Below are 19433 nucleotides of genomic sequence, written 5' to 3' on the forward strand. Positions count from 1 at the left end.
GCTGTGTGTGTGAACACGCGACATTTGCGGATCCATGCTGGTGGTGGACATTTGGGCTGTTTCTAGCTTTTGGCCATTACGTATAGCGCTACTGTGACAATCAGTGTGTCTTTATGCTGGGGGCCCCTATCACTAGTAAGAGAGGCAGCACACGGGGCTAGAGGGCGGTTGGAGTCACACAGAGTGGCTGCGTCACTAACTAGTCGTGATTTTAGGGAACCTATCCCTCTTGTGGCTCCCAAAGTGAAAGTCCTCACCCAGAGCCTGGCCTTCGTCACCTCTCTGCCCTCATCTCCTCCCACTCTGCCCCTAGCTCACCCTGTCCCAAGTCGCCCTGGCCTCCTCATGGTTCTAGAACCTGCCAAGCACACTCCCTGTGCACTGCTCTCCCCTTTGTCTCCTCTCTGTCCCTCCCCCAGGTGTACATGTGGCTGCCTCTCTTCACTCAGGTCCCCTCCCTGACCAGTCTATTTTATTTATTTTTTATTTTTTTTTAAAGTTTATTTATTCTGAGAGAGACAGTGACAGTGCAAGTAGGGGAGACACAGAGAGAAAGAGACAGAGAATCCCAAGCAGGCTCTGCCCTGGCAGTGAAGAGCTGGACGCAGGACTCGAACCCACGAAATCGTGAGATCGTGACCTGAACTGAAACCAAGAGTCAGGCGCTCAACCCACTGAGCCATCCAGGTGCCCCTGTTTTATTTTTCTTTTAAGTTTATTTATTTATTTTGAGAGAGCACGCGTGAGCAGGGGAGGGGCAGAGAAAGAAGGAGAGCGAGAATCCCAAGCAGACTCCACACTTGGTGCTCAGTGCTAGGCTCAATCCCACGATCCTGAGATCGTGACCTGAGCGGAAATCAAGAGTTTGGACACTCAACCGACTGAGCCACCCAGGTGCCCACTGATCACTCTGTTTTAAGGATTTAAAAAAATTTTTTTAAGTTTATTTATTTTTGACAGCGGGACAGAGAGAGCGAGCAGGGGAGGGGCAGAGAGAGGAGAGAGAGAATCTCAAGCAGGCTCTGCACTGTCAGCACGGAGTCTGAGGTGGGGCTCAAACCCACAAACTGTGAGATCATGACCTGAGCCAAGACGAATAGTTGGATGCTTAACCAACTGAGCCACCCAGGCGCCCCAAGACCACTCTATTTTAAATTGCAACAACCCCAGCACTCCCTGCTACTTCCCTCCTTTATTTTTTTCTCAGTACTTATCATCTTATATACCATGTAATTTTCTTATTTTATTGATCATCATCTATCCTCCCCACATGTCAGTTCCATAAAGACAGAGATTTTTGTCTGTTTTGCTGACAGCTGTACCCCTTGGCATATTTGTTGGGGAGATAGATGGCTGTTATTTAATCTCTCTGAGCTTCTGTGATCCATCTGTAATATGGGAATTACAACCCCCATGGGGTTATCAGGAGGATGTCATGTATATAGCACCCTTAGCACACAATAAAGGCCAAATTCAAAGTAATAATAACCACTAACACCTATATATCATCTGCTACGTGCTGGCACGGTTCTAAACGTTTGGCCTATACTAATTCCACTCCACAAATAAGTTTCGTTATTGTTACTATTATCACTTTTGGATCAGATCGGGGAGGCCCTGGAGAGGAGGAGGGTCAGTTGTTAGCCTTTAAACGAACATGCTCCCCTATCACCCGGTGGGGACATCAGACCTCCGGGCCTTTGTCCAGTCCCCTCCTCCCACCCCCTGCGGTCCCCCTCACTCTGACCCCCTGTTGGGCGGAGCCCGCTCCACATCTCTTCCCTTCTTGCTCTCAGAACACACAGACCCCCCCCCCACCCAGCTCCTGACTCCAGCAGAGGACCCTCCCTGACGCCCCAAAACCCACCTCTGGCCCTGCCCCTCCTCCCATACCCCACTCTGGTTCAGTCCTCCCAACTGCGGGCCGAGCCCCCACAGACACCAGCCCCCCCTCCCACTCCCGAGTCCCGCAGCGTCATCCTCAGACTTCTTCCCAGGCCTGGCCGCTTTTACAGGCTTCGCCTCGGCACAGACCCGCGCTTAGGCCCCGCCCCACTCCGGGGTAAGGGAACAGGCCTGCCCCACCTCCTTCGCTCCGGTCGCAACTCGCTCCCACCCTCACCGCCCCTGCTCTGACAAACGCCCTGCCTTTCCCTCAAGGCCCCGCCCACCACCCCAAATTCTCCTTAAGGCCCGCCCCCTCACTTGTTCCCCGAAGGCCTGCGGCCCCGCCCCGTTTATACAGGCCCCGCCGGCTCTGAAACCACTACAGACGCCTTCAGGTCCCTCAGGCTCCGCCCCGCGGCCCCGCCCCGCCCCAACCTCGCTGCGGCCCCACCCCTCCCTCAGGCTCCGCCCCCGCGTCCACAGGCCCCGCCCCGCCCTCGCCACGGCCCCACCTCCTCCTGGAAGAGGCTCTGGCGGTTGCGCAGGCTGCGCAGCTTGCTCTGCTTCTCCTCGTGCTGCAGCTCCTCGGAGGGCGGCTCGAAGTAGCCGATGAGGTCCTGCAGGCTCAGGATGACACCCTCGATGGGCAGCGCTGTGCCAGCTGGCGGCCCCGAGCCCCGCGGCTTCCCGCTGAAGCTGTCCAGGCCCCTGTGGGGACGGCGCACCTGTCTGTCAGCCAGGAGCCCGGAGCGCTCACTATCATTGAGGCGCTCGCGAGTCCTACCCCCTGCCCCCAAAGGACTCTTACACACCTATTCTACAGAGGGAGAGACTGAGACTCGGAGACAGACAGACATTGGCCTGAGGCCACACAGTGGCCAGCGACAGAGCTAGGACTGGGACTCACTCCTGTGTAAGCACAGGGGGGTGGATGGAAGCAGGTGTCAGGGCTGGGGAGGTCCAGGATCAAGGATCTGGGTGTCAGGGGTGATCAGGGATGTGAAGTCAAAATCATGGTTGTCAAGGTCAGATTAGGGGTCAAGTGTACAGAAGTCAGAGGTTTAGAGGTTAGGGATCCTGTGTATGTTAGGGGTGTGGAAGTCAGAGGTGGGATTAGAGGGGTCAGGTGTATGACCACGGGGAGTCTGGGGGTCAAGGCGTGGCCCCGCAGGGGGCGGGGTGGGGGCAGAGTGGGCAGAGTGGCTCACTTGACAAACTGGTTGTACAGGCCAGCGGTGCTGTAAATCATGCGGGCAGCCTGGGACTCCTCCTGCTGGCAGCGAGTCAGTGACAAGGCGTCGTCCATATGGCCTTCCTGGTGCAGCATGGCCTGGCAGCGGCGGGGGGGGGGGGGGTGGCGGGCGGAGAGGTCAGGAGTGGGCCCAGCACCAAGGACGGATCATCTGCCCCCAGATCGCCATCCAGATTCTAGCCCCAAAGCTGCCCCATCCTCCACTGAATCTCTCTGCCAGACACCCCCTTCTATCCCTATTCATCTGACTCTTATTCTCTGTCCCCCCCCGCCCCCGCCCCCCCGTCTCCCCTCTGCCTCTGGCTCCATCTCCCTGCCCCTCTTTGTTTCTGTCTTTGTCTCTCTCCCTACGTCTCACATCGCTACCCCATGCTTTGTCTCTTTCTCCCTGTCTTTCCCACTCTGTCTGTATCTCCATCTCTCTCTGCCTTCTGTCTCTATCCGCCTTTGATTCTGTGTTTGTGTCTCCCTCTCTGACTGTCCTGTCTATCTGTCTGTCTCCAGGCCAGACCCTTTCCACCTGTATCTACTGCTGACTTAACACCCTCCCACCAGAAAGGTGTAATGACACCCTCACTTAACATGTCCCAGGCTGAATGCCTGAAAGCCTCTCTGTAAGATGAGACCATCTTCCAGCTTTCTCCTGAGCTGACCTCCCAGCGCCTCGTCCAGTCCTGTGGCTGTAAATACCACCCACCGCTGACGGCTCCCACTACCCCCCTCAGACCAGGCCCATTTCTATATCCTCTGCTCAGGTATCCAACTACAAGCTTCGTTTTTTTTTTTGAAACAAGCATCTCCCTAGTCTTCCCACTCATTCACTCTTTATCGAGGGGCTCTGTTCTACACATTGGATCCCTGTCATCCTGAGCTGCTGACACTTGGCTGTCCCCGACTCAGTTAATGGCATTTCCATCCTTCCAGTGGCTCAGGGCAAAAATCATGGCATCATCCTCAACCCCTGCCCCTCTCACCTCGAGATCCAGTCTGTCGGGAAATCGTGTTGGCTCCGCCCTCAAGCTACAAACATAATCTGCCACCTTCCCCACCCTGGTCCTGTCCACTGTTTTCTCCCACCTGACCATGGCAGCAGTCGCCTCCCTGGGCTCCCTACTCCAACTCTGGGCCTCACCCCAAACTCATCTATTCCCACGAGCAGCTAAGGAACCTGAGTTAGGTCACCTCCCTGGCCTGCTCAAAACTCTACTGGGGTTCCATCTCACTAGGAGTAAAAGGTGGGACCCTCCCCATGGCCCACAAGGCCCCACATGATCTGCTCCCATCTCCTCTCTGTCCTTATCTTCCAAGACTTGTCCCTCAATCACTGCGCTCCAGCCAAACTGGATCTTCTTTCTGTTATTGCAACAAATCAACCTCATTCCAACCTCAGGGACTTTGCACATGCCATGCCCTCTGCCCAGAGTAGCTTTTCCACTCTTCAGCTGGAATGCTATGTACTTCATTACAGGTGGTTTATTTACCATGTCTGAGTCTGGGAAGGCAGGACACAGGTCTGTATATCTCATCTATTTTTCCACACACACATCTAGAACAACTGGGACACTCCATAATTTGCCGAATGTTATTCTTGGTCTGTTTGTCACTGTCTTTGTCTCTTTTTGTCTTTTCCATCTCTGCTTCTCTGTCTCTATCTTTCTCTGTTTTTCTGTCTCCATGTCTTTTTGTCTCTGCTTTTCTCTGTCTCTATGTTTCTCTCTCCCTCTCTCTCTTTCCCTGTCCTTCTCCCTTTCTCCCTCTCCCTCTCTCTCCCTTTTCTCTCTCCTTCTCCCTCACTCTATTCATTCTTTCCACCCCATTTTTCCTCTCCCTCTCTCTCTCCCCCCTGTATATCTATCCCTCTTTCTTTTTCCTCTCTCAATCTCAGTTTGTCTTTGAGTCCCCATCTTTCTCTCAGTCCTACCCTCAAACTCCCGGAGGCTCAAGCATGATCACCCCTCGGTCTCCTTCCTGCCCCTGCCAGCACCCCCGCCCCTTCCCCTCGCCAGGCACCCACCTTCTTCTTGAGCACGCCAAGCCTCAGGGCCTTGGGGTCCGGGGCCGCATAGGTGAGCCACAGGCCTGAGGCCACGTGCTGCACGAAGCACAGTGACTCCCCATACTTGATCTCAGGGGGACCCATGCCGTCCACATCCCGCTTGGGGGCCGTATCCAGCTTCTCCTGCAGGGGCAGGGGACAGAGGTCAGCCTCCTCTGCCTGAGCATTTAATCGGGGAGAGACTGCAGAATGGAGGCTGGGGCCGGATTTGGGGCCCCAAGTGAGGGAGGGCACCCTGACCCCACCGACCTTGGAGATGCGGAAGCAGAAGGAGGTCGCCTTGGTGTGGGCCTTGCTGGCATCGACCACCATCAGGCCCTGGTCCTCGGTGAGCGCCAGGTACCGCCCAGTGGTAACATGCCGGATACGAAGAGGCTGGCCCCAGCGGAGGTGGCTCCCACTCCAGCTGCAAAGGGTGAGGGTGCCGGGGGGTCAGAGGATCCCCCAGTCCTCCCATGGACACCACAGTCTTGGTCCAAACCTCATCAAGCCTCCAGCCTTCTTCCAGGGGGGCCCAAACCTTCCTTGGGGCCCTCAAATCTTTCTTAGGACCCCCTGGCCCTCCTTTGGGAACCCCAGTCCTATCTCAGGCCCTCACAACTTCCTCAGGGCTCCTCAGTGCTCCCAGTTTCCCCAGACCCACCACTTTCTCTCCCTCTACTCCCCACACTTTTACTCGGGATCCCCAGTCTCTCCTCAGGAACGCCCACCCTCCCCTAGGTCCTTTTCCTCCAGGACTCTGGGACCCTGAAGACCTTCATCACCTTCTGGGGCTCCCCAGATTTCCCCTCAAAATCCTCCAGTTTCTTTCTCAGATCTTCCTTCAAGACCCTCTCTCCCCTCCCAGGCCCCCCAGGAGCTCTTAGCCCCAGCCCCAGCCCCTCCCACCTGATTCTCAGTGGCTCCAGTCTCCAGAGGGAGCGGGCATGGGTGCACACAGATCCCCCCTCGTAGTGGACGAGTCTGGGGACATGGGAGAGAGTGAGGTCAAGGGTTCAGTCGCCCTCCTCCCAGAATGTGATCCCCAACCCCACCCATAGTGGGGTCCAGGTGCCCCGAGCCTGCTTTTACCCTTCCCCTCCTGCCCCAACACCCCAGGGCCTCTTGTCTCCAACCCAGACCTGCGCTGGTCCTCACTGTCAGCGGGGGAAATGGTAAGACACTCATCCATGTGTCCGTGAAAGAGGCGAAGGACATGGCCTCCGGTCACATAGCCTGGAAAGGAGCAAGGGAAAGTGTTCATTGTAGGGCTGGAGCCCTGGAGAGGCCTGGGAGCCAAAGTGGAGTTCAGGGGTCCTGCTTCTCCCCTGTGGGAGGTTGGGGATCTGAGTTTTAGGATCTAAAGTGGCAGTCTGAGATTTGGGCTAAGTTTGAGGCCTGAAGCAGGAGTATGAGATTTGGGGTCCGAGGTGGAGAATCTAAGTTTGGGGGTCTGGGTATACAGGGCTGAGGTTGGGGGGGGAATGTGGGTCTGAGTTTGGATTTCTGAGGTTGGGGGTCAGAGCTTTAAGTCTAACATTTCTGGATATTGGGCTCTGAGTGTCAGGTCTTGACTTGGGGTCTGGGTTTAGAGGTTTGATGGTTGGGTCTGAGGTTGGGGTCTGAACTTTGAAGGTTGATTTTGGAGTTCTGAGGTTCGGGGTCTGAAGTTATCGTCGACAGTTTCGAAGTCTGAGTTGGAGAAGCTTCAGAGTTAGAAGTTGGTGGGTTTGACATTAAGGCCTGAGTTTCAGGATCTGTGGTTTGAGTCTCAGCTTGGGTGTGGGGTTTGGGTGTTAAGAGCTGGGGTCAAAGTTTTGGGGTCATGCTTTGGGATCTTAGCACGGGAAGAATTTGGAAGGTGATTTTAGATGTCTGAGGTTAAAGTTTGGAGATCTGAGGTCAGTTGGCTGAGATTTGGGGTCGGAATTAGAGGTCTTGGCTTGGATACCTGAGTTTGAATGTGGGGGTCTGGGTGTGGGGAGCTGAGGTCTCCATCCGTATTTGCCTTCTAAGGCTTGCGGATCTGAGGGCTAAGTTCCAAATGCGGTGCTCTAAGCTTTGGATCTGAGTTTAAGGGTCTGCCCTCCAGGACCTTGAGTGGGGCATGTGAGTTTTGGAGTCTAGATTTGGGTGTCTGATACTGAGTGTGGAGTTTAGAGTCTGAACTCCAGGGTTCTGGATTTGGGGTCAGTATGGACATGTTTGAGGGGCAAGGTGGGAGGTCTGTTCTGGGGGTCTCCGTTTAGGGACAGGAGGTGTGGGACCCTCACCCTCTTCGCAGCCGGAGCAGATGGGGTTCATGTTCCACAGTGTCTGCATGAAGGAGGCGTCCACCTGGAGCTCCCCGCTGGCCGTCGACAGGTGCTGGGGGCGGCCAGGAGGTGGCGGTCAGAGATGGTGGGTGAGAATAGTCCGGAGTCAGAGGCCGGAAACCAAAGGTGGAAGCCGGCAGACAGGGGACAGAAAATCAGAGATCACAGATCGGAAAACCAAGATCAAACTGGGCAGTGGGGCCCGGAAGACCAGAAATGGATGTCAGAGGTCGGGAAACCAGGAATCAGGCGTCCGACCGCTGGGGCCAGAGAGCTGGCAAATCAGTGACCGGGAGACGGGGGACCCCGTGCGCCCCCAGCCCTGGGCAGTAGTAGCTATGCGGGGGGCGGGATTGCTCACCAGGTAGCGCTCTGAGGAGACGCTGACGAGGATGAGGTCGTCCCCAACGCGGACCTTCTCTCCTTCCGACCTCTGCTTGGAGGCCGGGTGTGCCGTCCACCAACAGGCCTCCCCTAGGGAGGGGGCAGGGCTGTCAGGATGAGGACTACCCAGAATGCCCTTCCCCGAGGGGTCCCCAGCCCTCGGCCCCAAATTCTCTTATCACGACCACCCCCTCTCTGCCTCCCGCCCTCACACTCTCTGCCTCGGGTCCCCCCACGCTGGTCCGAGTCTCCCTCGTCGCCCCCGTCCCTGCCTCCGCCGGGCCTGCACCTTCCCCACCGCGGCCCCTGGCCGCAGCGCCCCCGTCGCCGCCCTCCCCGCTCCAGCCCCACACCTGTGGCATCTTCCTGGAGTCCCACGTCGAAGGCCAGCTTGTCGGTCATGGAGCGCGAGGTGGTAAGACAGCTCAGGTACTAGGATCGCAGAGGGGAGTCAGCCTCCTCCCGGCCCTCGCCCCGCCCCTGCCCCCGCCCCCTCGCTCTCACACTCACCATGCCGCTGTGCGTGTGCCGGAGCAGGATGGCATGGCCGTACAGGAGTGTCCTGTGTCCCCCACCCTGGGACGACTGCAGGGGGGAGGGGGTGGAGAGAGGGCACAGAGTGAGACCAGACCCCCCCCCCCCCAGGCATCCGGCCTAACCTACGTGGCAATACGCTCCCCATAAAATACCATGCTCGCCCGGACACGAGAAAGCCTTAGCTCAGACCCTCAACAGATTCTCGGCCTCGGTTTCCCCATTCATGGAAGTAGGGGCTGTGTCTCTGAGAAGCCTGTGGGTAGGGTGTTTTCTAGTTCCCAAAGCCCGCTCTGTCCTCCCTGCCTCCTTCATCCTGTTGAGCAGGCCCCAGAGTCCCTCAGGGAGGCCGAACCACTCTTCCGGTTGGTCTCCTGAGAGTCCCCCCTAACTCATATTCCGTGGACCCTGGTCCCTTTCGCCGTAACCTGTCATAAGACAGCTGAGCGGCAGCCCATGTGCGCCTGGGTAGTCCTACCAGGTGTTAAATATTTGAACATCCTCATAGGGACCCCGCCCTGCGCCGCCACACACGCCGAAGCACAAGGAGCCCGGGCCCCTCCCGGGGTGGGTACATCGGATATACACCCGGTCACTCGATGGCGTCATGCCTCCCATCCTGGCTCTCACATGCCCATGCTCTGAGGGCGCCATGTGATGGGGCCACCTGATCACACGGCAGACCCACTCCTGGAGCGGAGGGGACCCACACTTGGGGCAGGGGGGAGGTGAGAGGAGAGGTCCCATGCAGAGAAGAACTGGGATCAGGGGCAGAGGGAAGGATGGGAAAGAGGACAAAGGAGCAGGCGGGGGAACGGGTCGGGGGGCTCAGAAGCCCCCACCCCCTTCCTTCCTTCCTGGCTGGCCTGTCTGGGCTCCACAGCCCCTGACAGCTGGGGTGGGGGAAACCCCCAGCCCCTGTGTGCAGGACGTGGGCCCAAGAGCAGGGCCTGGGGCCTGGAGAGGTGGAAGAGGCAGGTGACACCCAAGGCCAGACCTACCCACTTATCCAAATTGAGGGCCTGTGAGGGGCGGGGCAGAGAGAGGAAGAAGAGCAGGCGGTGAGCGCCCCCGTGGCTTCCCACCCAGCCCTGCCACCGCGCCCCGCCAGGCCGGGAGCCTCACCTCCACGCCAGCCTCCACCGTGTTGGCCAGCATCTCCTGCAGGGCCCGGACCGACAGAGACTGCTCCAGGACGAAGCAACAGATGGCCAGATCGGGGGGCACGTTCTGCGGTGAGGCGGGGATGTGAGTGGGGGGCGCGAAGGCCCCTGAGCGCCGGTCTGAATACCCACACCCCTTGGAGACCCAGACCTGGCCCCGGTCCCCGGAGGAGCCCCTGCACCCTGCTACCCCCGCGGACACCGGCATCACAGAAGACATGCCTCCTTCCCTCAAACACCTAAACCCTAGCCGAGCCTCACGGAAGCTTCCCACCCCCCACCTAATCCCAAAGCGAGCCTCAGCCCTCTCTCAGACACGCTGCGTCTGTTCCAACGCCACAGGACATGCCTCCCCCTGCAGATAACCCGAATTTCTGCAATCCCAAAGGAGCCCCCCGCCCCCCCCCGTCTCCTGCTGTCACCAGCAGACACTCCCAACTCCTGTCTTCTCCCTCACACGCCCGTGAACCCTGCTTCCAAATCACATCCAACCTTTCTCCTCCCTCCCCAGTCTCCCACCCAGTCCTCTGACTCCCAGACACCCTCCCCCTTGGATCCAAGACTCTCTAACCCGCTCAGACCCTTGGCCTCCTCCGCGATCTGACTCCACGTCCCTTCCCTCTCCCAGTCCCTGCCCTCACCCCCCAGGTCACCTCTTCTCTCAGACCCTGAGTCCACCTCGCCCTCAGACCCAGGCTCCCTCCACTCTCAGCCTCTAACTCCCTTCCCAGTCAGCCCCCCAGTCCCCCGCTAGTGTCCCCCAGCCCTCCAGGCCCTTTGGCTTTGGATCCAAGGCCCTCTGCCCCCTTAGACACCTGCCTCCTGAGACTCCTGAGCCCCTGCTTCTCCACCCCTACCTGCCTCTGACCTCTGGCCCTCTTTCCTTTTCACCCCCCCCTCTTCCTTGAACTCAGGGCCCTCCATGCCCCCAGCCACCCTCCCTCTTCCCTCAGGTCCCCTGCTCTCCCTCCTCAGACCTCCCCTCCCGCCTGCCTGGAACCTTCAGCCCCTTTTCCCTCCCAGGCCCTCTCCGTTTTCTCTCCTAGCAGCACCCTCTCTTCAGACCCACACCCCTCTTCTTTGGACCCTGGCCTCTGCCCCCACAGACCCCCACACTCCCACACACACCTGGGCATTGCTGGTGGGCTCCAGGAAGCAGAGGCGGTTGCCAAAGCCCTCGGCCGCCAGGCAGAGCTTGAGCTGTTCCTTGAGCACCGTGGCGCTGCATTGCAGGACCACTTCATCGTCCTGTGGGCAAAGCTCGGAGTCAAGGCCCCCACAGACACCGTGCCATCACCCCGCCCCTCTCCTCACGGGACAGGTGGCGACTGATAACACCCACCTCACAAGTCATCACACAGGAGCCTGTGCCCAGGGCTCCACACACTTCTCACGCCCCACGAGACAGGCACGAGTGTCATCCCTATTTTAAAATGGGGAAACTGAGGCTCAAGGAGGGGGCACAGCTTTCCAAGGCCACATGGCTGATTAAGGGGACGAGCTGGGATTTGAACCCCAGTCCAGCTGGCTCCAGTAGGGCCCCCAAGGTGAGCCACTGGGGGTGGAAACTATGAGCACCCCAAGTTCAATGGCATTTAAGCTCAGCCCTCTCTAATTTCTCTTTTGTGTATTGTTTCAGTAATGGCTATCATTTAAGGAGTGCTTTCTTGTCTTTCCCTTTTTTAAATTTTATTTTATTTATTTATTTATTTATTTTAACGTTTATTTATTTTTGAGACAGAGAGAGACAGAGTATGAACAGGGGAGGGGCAGAGAGAGAGGGAGACACAGAATCTGAAATGGGCTCCAGGCTCTGAGCTGTCAGCACAGAGCCCGATGCAGGGCTCGAACTCACGGACCATGAGATCATGACCTGAGCCGAAGTCGGACGCTTAACCGACTGAGCCACCCAGGTGCCCCTTAAATTTTATTTTAGAGAGAGCAGAGAGAGAGAGAGAAAGGGAGAGAGAATCCCAAGCAGGCTCCAAGCTCAGTGCGGAGCCCCACATGGGGCTCGATCCTACGACCCTGGGGTCACGCCCTGAGCCGCCATCAAGAGTTGGACGCTCAACTGACTGAGCCACCGAGGCGCCCCCGAGGAGTTCTTCCTAATGGTACGTGAATGCAGCTCCAGAGCCCAGACTGGATCCAGGGTGGGCGGGGACATGCCGCAATGGACCCCATGTCATCTCCGGTAAACGCCGAGGTAGGACGGCGACAGATAATGGCATCAGAGCAATGCTACACTTCCTGACATTGATAACTGTGCTGCGGTTTTGTATGACTGCCCTTGCTTCTTCGGAAACAGACACTGAAGTACTTTAGGAGTGAAGGGTGCCGCGTCCGCAACTTATCCCCAAAGAGTTGAGGGGGGAAGTGAAGTGTAGACCGAGAGAGGGAGGGGGAGAGGTAAATCAAGGGTGCCAAATCTTAACCTGTGGGGGAAATGACTTCAGGCCACGTGGGGGTTCTTTGAAGTAACCTTGCAGCTTTTCTCGAAGTTTGAAGTGCTTTCGAGATTATAAACTGAAGTTGTAAGTAAAAGAAAGCGTTTTCGATGGGCTGGGTCCCCTTCCAAGAACTTAACACATACGAACTCATCGCGGAATCCCCACGGCGACCCTCGGAGGTGACCAGAAGGGAAACCTGTGGAAACTGGGACCCAGAGGTCACACCGCTATCACACAGCATAGCTGGGATTTGATCCCAGCTCTCTGTGTCACACTCTTAGAACACTAGGCCACCTCTCCACGTGTTAGTAAAGTTGCCCGTATCTACACTTAGCACTGATATAAATGTACGCGGAGGAGTGGCCGACACTTTTCCGACAGTCGAGAATGATAGAGACTCCGGCTCTTCACCGCTGAGTCAGGCAGCGGTTGTTTCCTTTTACAGCCGAGGAAACGGGTTCCAGGGCGTTAGGCGTCCCACCCGAGGCCACACGGCCTCCAGCCCTTCCATCTGGCATCTCACGCAAACGTGCCCCAGTCCTGGGCTTCGAAGCACATGCACAGCCCTCCGTCTGCCCTCAGCCGGGAAGGAAGGAGACGTTTGATGTGTCGGCAGGAGGCCCCATAACTGCTCTGCCCTTTAGTCTCCAACCCCCACATCCTGGCACGCGTTGGGCGCTCGCGTGTGCACAGGGATACAGAGCTTGCACTTATTAAACACTTACTGTCTGCGAGGACTTACGCTCCGAGCTTTTACATTCCTTTGACAGACGCTCATTAAACGTCCGCTCTTGCCAGGCACTGATCTAGACTGGACACAGAGCAGTGAATGAAGCAGACAAAGTCCCTGTCCTCACAGACCTGACATCCTTGTGGGGGAGAGGCAATAAACAAGTGAATAATTTGAATGTCAGTGATAAGTGTTATGGAAAAGAAATTACCCAGGGTGATGTAGGAGAGTGGCTTTGGGGGTTAGGGGTGTGTGACATCAGTGAGGGGGTGAAGTGACAGCCTCTCCAAGGAGGTGACATTTGAGCTGAGCCTGGTCCAAATAACAAGAAGAAATCAGGCCTGCTCATCTCTGGGGGAAGAACGTTCCAGGAAGAGGGGGCAGCCTGTGCAAAAGGCCTGTGGCTGGAGGGCGCTGAGGGCGCTGAGGAATAGAAAGGGAGACGGGATGGCGGCGGCAGCACGAGCAAGGAAGCGGGAGGAGATGAGCTCGGAGACATTTTGCATGGATCCCCTGAGTCCTTATGGTACCTATTTTCGTCCCCACTTTCCAGATTAGGAAACTGAGGCTCAGAGAGAAACATTAAAATCACTTGCCCGAAGTTAGGAAGCAGGCCAATGGCAAAGCCAGCATGTAACCCAGAGACTGGAAGCCTACCCAGCACACCAAGATTCTCTAACTTTCTCCTGCAGCAGAATGAAGGAAGGTGGCCTGGTTACAAATGCAGCTTCCTTCCTGCCTTAGTTTCCCGCCCAACACTAAGAGCACGATTCAGTGGATCTGGGGTGGACGGGGAACCGGGACCATTACCAGCCCTCAGCAGGCTCTGACATGGGCCGTGCTTTGAGACACCCCAGCCTCGCGCGGCTAGAGGTCGCCACCCACGAAGGGGAAATGAAATCATTTTGGGGGCCGTGCCCCCGTGCTTAAAAGGTGAAATAAAGCGGAGCAAGAACAGCACATAGCAACATGCCCCTCGGTTCCAAGGGCTGCCTACATTTTATGAAACTCGTCCCAGTTAAAAATAGGTGTGTGTGAATGCACCCAATTTGTCCCTAACAGCACAAATTAGAGGCAACCCAAATGTCCATCGGCAGGTAAACCGATAGACAAATTGTGGCATATCCACACTGCGCGATGCCACTCCGCAACAAAGAGAAATGAGCTCTCGATATGCGCCACGTGGATAAATGTCAAAAATGCGCCGGGCAAAAGCAGCAGAGGCAAAGGAGCATATATTGAATATGAAAGCCTAGAAGTGACTAATGGAAAAGAGGGAACTTTCCGGGGTAAAGGAAAGGTTCTATGTCTCGATTATGACGGTGGTTACGTGGGTGTGTAAAGTTTGTCGAAACTCACTGAATTGGGACGCCTAAAATGGGCACGATTTATTGATATCGATTGTACCTCGGTGAAGTTGGATTTTTAAAATATGTGTGCATCTGCACGTAGTAGGTGACAATATAAAATGTATTTCTGACTGGTGGGATGTGGTCCAAAGTGTTTGAGGGAAAAGCCACGTGATCTAAGTAAAGTTCACGAAAATAGACCTAGTCTGGGGGTAAGAGATGCCAGGGCCAGACCTCCAGAACCCAGCACAGGCTAACCTGGCAAGTCTGAGCTCAGTTCTCTTCTTGGGAAAGCGGGAAGGCTGGCTCCCAGAGGCACCCAGAGATGACACTTCCTGGCCTTGACCTTGGGCAAGTGATTCTACCACTCAGGCCTTGGTTTCCCTCAAATCTCCCAGCGAGATAAAGATAGGGCCCTACCTCAGAAGATAGGGCAGCCGAGGATATAATTAGATATCTCAGGAGGCCGAGGCCCTGGGCATGGGACCTGACGCAGAGTGGCTGCTTAAGGGCTCATGGCCATGGCCATGGTCTTATTAGGACCAGGGAGGAGGGGTGAGCCCAACCCATGGTGTCTGCTAAGGGGCTGGAGCTGGGGCAAGAGTCTAGGGTGAAGCTAGGCCTCCTCCCGTGGCCGAATGTCCAGCTGTCCCTATCCTTCACTACCAGCCCCAGCTGTCCGGTCCTCCCTCCCAGGAAACCGGACCCAGCTCATCAGGGTCCTATTCTGGGGCCTGGAATGCTGTGTCAGCATTTCCCAGGGCCTGGGAGGAGGAGGAGAGGGGCTAGTGCAGGGTCAGCAGACCTGGCCCAGAAGAGAGAACATCATCCCCCCAACCATACTCACAGCCCCACACCCAGCTGAGCCACCGGGAGGGAGAAGTGGAAAGGACTCTGAGATAGACAGGCCCTCCCCCCTATCCTCTCCCTGTCCCCTGCCCAGTCCCCAGAAAAGCCAGCTATTCTGGGAGGGACACCTGTTGTTCCAATTCCCATCCCTGCCCCCCAGCCAGGGATCAGAGATGCCAGGAGAGACAGAGCTAGAGAGGCAGAATGAAATGCAGAGAGCCTAAAGCTAAAGAACAAAGAGACAGAGACAGAGACAGAGAGAGACAGGAAGGCAGAGATGGAGAGACGGAGACACAGAGACAACCCAAAGAGATGAATAGGGAGAGACACTACCCAGAGACCATTAGCAGCCATATTTGGCCCTCCTACCAAAAGGGAGGAGGGAAGAAAGACCTGGAACCCAAGGGAACCCCAGGAGACCCTCACGGTCTGGGAGTTCAAAGGAATTAGATGACCCAGCCCACCCCAGCCCCCTTCCCAAGAATTTAAATTAGGTCAGAGTCTACAGCAAGAAGAGAATTAGGCCTAGATGGGGGAGGGGGGGTGGGCAGGGCAGGGGAACAGCTAAATTAAGCTCAGGAATTAGAACCACCTTCCCCAAGTGCTGGCTTCCAGGGTGGTGGTGGGGGGGGGTTGTCTCAGCGGCCCCTCTTCTCTGGGACAAATAGCTAATGTCAGAAGAGAGGATGGCCGAAGATCCCCCTCCCCATTCTGCAGTCCCAAATTCTTCTAATTCTCTATGGTGAGAAAGGTGAGAGAGACTGAGAGACAAAAAAAGGAGAAAGACAGAGTGACAGTCACCCAAGGGACGGAGGAATAGACCGCGAGACTCAGAGACCACGAGCAATCAGGACAGAGACACCCGGAGACAAAGAGACACTCAGAGGGACCGGAGAGATGACCCCAGAGACCCCTAGCACAGAGATACGCACCGTCCGCAGAAACTGGACCTCATCCTCGCCCTCTCCTCCGTCACCCATGATGTCGAGGCCCGAGGGGCGCGGGCTGAGATCGGGGAATAGGAAGAGGGGGCCGCAGGCTGGGCGGGTGGGCTGGGGGTGGGCTGGGGTCGGAGACCTCTGGGGCACCCGCGAGGTAGATGGAACTGCGAGGAGGACTCGCGTGCTGGACAGAGCTGGGAGGAGGTCCCCGCCCCCTCCCGGTTCCCATTGGGCCAGGACGTCCAAGGCCACGCCCCCTCACCGGAGCCCCACCCGCAGACCCCAAACCTCGGCCGGAGGTACGCGTGGGTGGGGTGGGGGGTTGTAGGGGGAGAGTCTGGAAGGTAGCTGCCCTCTCTCCACCTCCCTGGTAAGGAAGATGCCGTCATTCTCCCATTTCACAGAGAGAAAACTGAGGCTCTGAGCCGGGAAGCCGCTGCTATAGGTCCTACAGCGGAGCCGGTATGCACACCAGGTCTCCCGACTTTAAAAAGCACCATGCTTAAAAAAGCACTGAGCTAGACAGTCTGGATCCGAATCCCAGTCTCGCCACTCCCTTATGTGTCCTTGGACAAGTCACATCGCTGCTCGGCGCCTCGGTTTCCCCAACTGGTAAGGAGAATATTAATAATACGGACCTCACAGGGCTTTCGTAAGGGTTAAATGAGATAATGTGTTTACAGCACTTAGTACCAGTGCACAGTAAATGTTATGGAAGTGTTGCCGACATCATCATCATCGTGATAAAATCTTTTGAGGCAGGAATAATTGCCATAGGAGGTGTCTTTCGTGGGCCTGTTGTATTTCAGACCCCAAACTAAGATATTTTCACTGCATCTCGTTTGGTTCTCACACCAATCCTGCTGTTGTCCCCATCATTTACAGGAGGAAGTCAACATGCATGGTCCTCACCATGAATAATTTTAAGGACACGACTGGAATGAATGATGTAGTTCGCACAACAATCTTGTGAAGTCAGTAACTTGTGGTGACCATTTTACAGATGAGACAAGCTGAGCGCAGAGGGGTGGAGCGACTTGCCCAAGGTCGTACAGAGGCCGAGCAAAGGGTCTGAACCCAGAGCTAGGGTTCTTAACCGTCCCACTTTGTTGTCTTGATAGTTGCATAAAGTCTCCTGATTATAACAACAACCCAAATCCCCAGGGTGGGGCCCAGCACCCCCAACCCACACCACTCCCAAGTTCTAACCTCCCTCCCCAGGGGCAGCCTGAGCCGCTGAGGGCCACTAGCTGGGCCATCCCTTTATGCAGCTGAGCTCCCTGGACTTTGTAAATAGGGGAGACTTGGGGTAACCAGCTCTTTCTTGCTTCTGGCCCACCAGGGTCTGGAGGGGGCACCGGCTCCTCCTGGTCCCCACAGGCTCCGGGGAGCTCGGGCGGAGGGGCTCTGCAGCTCCCTAAAACAGGCAGCTGTGGGGCCTGGAGCCCCAGTGCAGGACATCATACCCACCTGGGCCTCCTGTCAGTCACACACCTTTGTGGCGCTGGGCTTCAGTTTCCTCATCTGTCACTTGGGCGAATTTGGAATAGTTCCCACAACCAGGGGTCATGGGGAAGATCCCATGAGGAAACCTTTAGGAAAAAAAAGGGGGGGGGGAACCTTTTAGAGCCTATGACATAGTAACTTACTGATACAGGTAACTTATTGATAATATTAAAATTATTGTTAACATGGAATGGTATCTATTAAGTTCTACAAAACAACACCTTGGGGGCGCCTGGGTGGCTCAGTCAGTTGAGCGTCCGACTTTAGCTCAGGTCATGATTTCGTGGTTTGTGAGTTCAAGCCCCACGTCGGGCTCTGTGCTGACAGCTCAGAGCCTGGAGCCTGCTTTGGATTCTGTGTCTCCCTCTCTCTCTGCCCCTCCCCAGCTCACATTCTATCTCTGTCTCTCTCTCTCTCTCTCTCTCAAAAATAAATATTTCAAAAAATACCTTACAGCTCAAATTACACATAATGTTAATGTGTATATGTTGTTATGTGTTAAATAGTTAAATATTGAAATGTTAATATCATCGTCATAGATAGCACATAAGTTTGTACCATATTCTTGAATTACATGATGCATAATTACATAATTATATATTTGGGCTAATGTAATTACACAGTCCGATATAATTATATGCTTATTATACATACATGGTATGTTAAATATGAAGCTTTTCCTTAGAATTGTATGTATAACAAAATTATTCTGTGTCATTGTGCATTATATCATAAGATATTAATAGTGTTTCTTTTTTTTTTTTTTTGTCAGTCATCATGCTGTGTTTTAAGACCTACCCATGCAGCTCTACGGACACCTGTTCTGTGGCTGTGGGGGCTTTGCAGAGCTCCCTGGAGACTGTCCTCAACTTCCAATCTTGCCAGACCAATAGGGTGACTCACCGTTGTTTTAATTTGCACTTCCTTGGTCAGTTACCAAGAATTTCTAGCATCTTCTCAGGTGCCTGTCAGAGTTGGGTTTGCTCACACTTGCTCACACTCTTGGCCCATTTTTCTATCAGAGCCGCTGTGTCTCTTGCTGATTTGCAGCTGCGACTTTCACATTCTAAAGATTAATTTCCCATTGATTTTTTTTATTTCTTTAATGTTTATTTATATTTGAATTTTTTTTTTTTAGTGTTTGTTTATTTTTGAGAGAGAGACAGAGATAGAGTGCGAGCAGGGGAGGGGCCGAGAGACAGGGAGACACAGAATCAGAAGCAGGCTCCAGGCTCCGAGCTGTCAGCACAGAGCCCAATGAGGGGCTGGATGCGGGGCTCGAAACCCAGGAACTGTGAGATCGTGACCTGAGCCCAAAGTCAGTCACTTAACCGACTGAGCCTCCCAAGCGCCCCAATGTTTATTTATATTTAAGACAGAGAGAGAGAGAGAACACATGCACGTGAGTGAGGTAGGGGCAGAGACAGAGAGAGACAGAGGATCTGAAGCAGGCTCTGAGCTGTCAGTAAAGAGCCTGACACACGGCTTGAACTCACAAACTGTGAAATCATGATCCAAGCCGATACCAGACACCTAACCCACTGAGCCACCCAGGTGCCCCTCCCCTTGATTTTAGACATTCTAAATACGTTGTCCCACTCTGCCGTCTTATCGGATATTTGTCCCATGGTGCCTTCATTAAGAGAAATCGTTATTTGGATGTTATCAAATGCATCCTTTTTCTGCCTTATGAGTTTTTGTGGTTTGCTTCAGAAGTCTTTTCCTTTGTGGTTGATGGTGTTATTGTTGGTTTTAACCATCCCTGCAGGTCTTGAGAGTTGCGCTACTGCGGTGGGGGGCGGGGGGGGGGGGGGAGGGAGGGGCTTTACTGATCTCCCTCCCTGAGACTTCTGGGGGAGGGGGAGGGGTGTGGAGACACCACAAGCTAGACTCCGCCAACAGCGTTACATCACCTCGCAGATACTAGGGAGACGGGCTGACAGACAGACAGCACATCATGGATGGCACTGCTTGAGACTGGGGGGGGTGGGGTGGTGGTAAAGAGGTAGGGAGAGGAAGAGAGAGAGAGGGCCTGAGA

At 55.4% G+C, this 19433-nt stretch overlaps 1 protein-coding gene across 4 annotated transcripts in view; it reads right to left on the bottom strand.

Moving 5' to 3' along the window:
• The window catches only part of RYR1 (ryanodine receptor 1), a 117521-nt gene extending 101465 nt beyond the window's left edge, over positions 1–16056 (bottom strand). For all 4 annotated transcript variants that reach the window (XM_058707775.1, XM_058707772.1, XM_058707773.1 and 1 more), the window contains exons 1-13: positions 15881–16056; positions 10699–10818; positions 9533–9637; positions 8384–8458; positions 8227–8305; positions 7851–7963; positions 7448–7541; positions 6317–6410; positions 6084–6158; positions 5445–5601; positions 5154–5318; positions 3096–3217; positions 2400–2595 (exon numbers count right to left, since the gene is read on the bottom strand). In XM_058707775.1, coding sequence (XP_058563758.1) covers positions 2400–2595; positions 3096–3217; positions 5154–5318; positions 5445–5601; positions 6084–6158; positions 6317–6410; positions 7448–7541; positions 7851–7963; positions 8227–8305; positions 8384–8458; positions 9533–9637; positions 10699–10818; positions 15881–15928 — 1443 coding nt within the window. In that variant the 5' untranslated portion in view covers positions 15929–16056. The remainder of the gene's footprint in view (positions 1–2399; positions 2596–3095; positions 3218–5153; positions 5319–5444; positions 5602–6083; positions 6159–6316; positions 6411–7447; positions 7542–7850; positions 7964–8226; positions 8306–8383; positions 8459–9532; positions 9638–10698; positions 10819–15880) is intronic.
• Positions 16057–19433: the final 3377 nt, after the last annotated feature.

The sequence above is a fragment of the Neofelis nebulosa genome, chromosome 17, assembly GCF_028018385.1.
Source record: "Neofelis nebulosa isolate mNeoNeb1 chromosome 17, mNeoNeb1.pri, whole genome shotgun sequence".
NCBI lineage: Eukaryota > Metazoa > Chordata > Mammalia > Carnivora > Felidae > Neofelis > Neofelis nebulosa.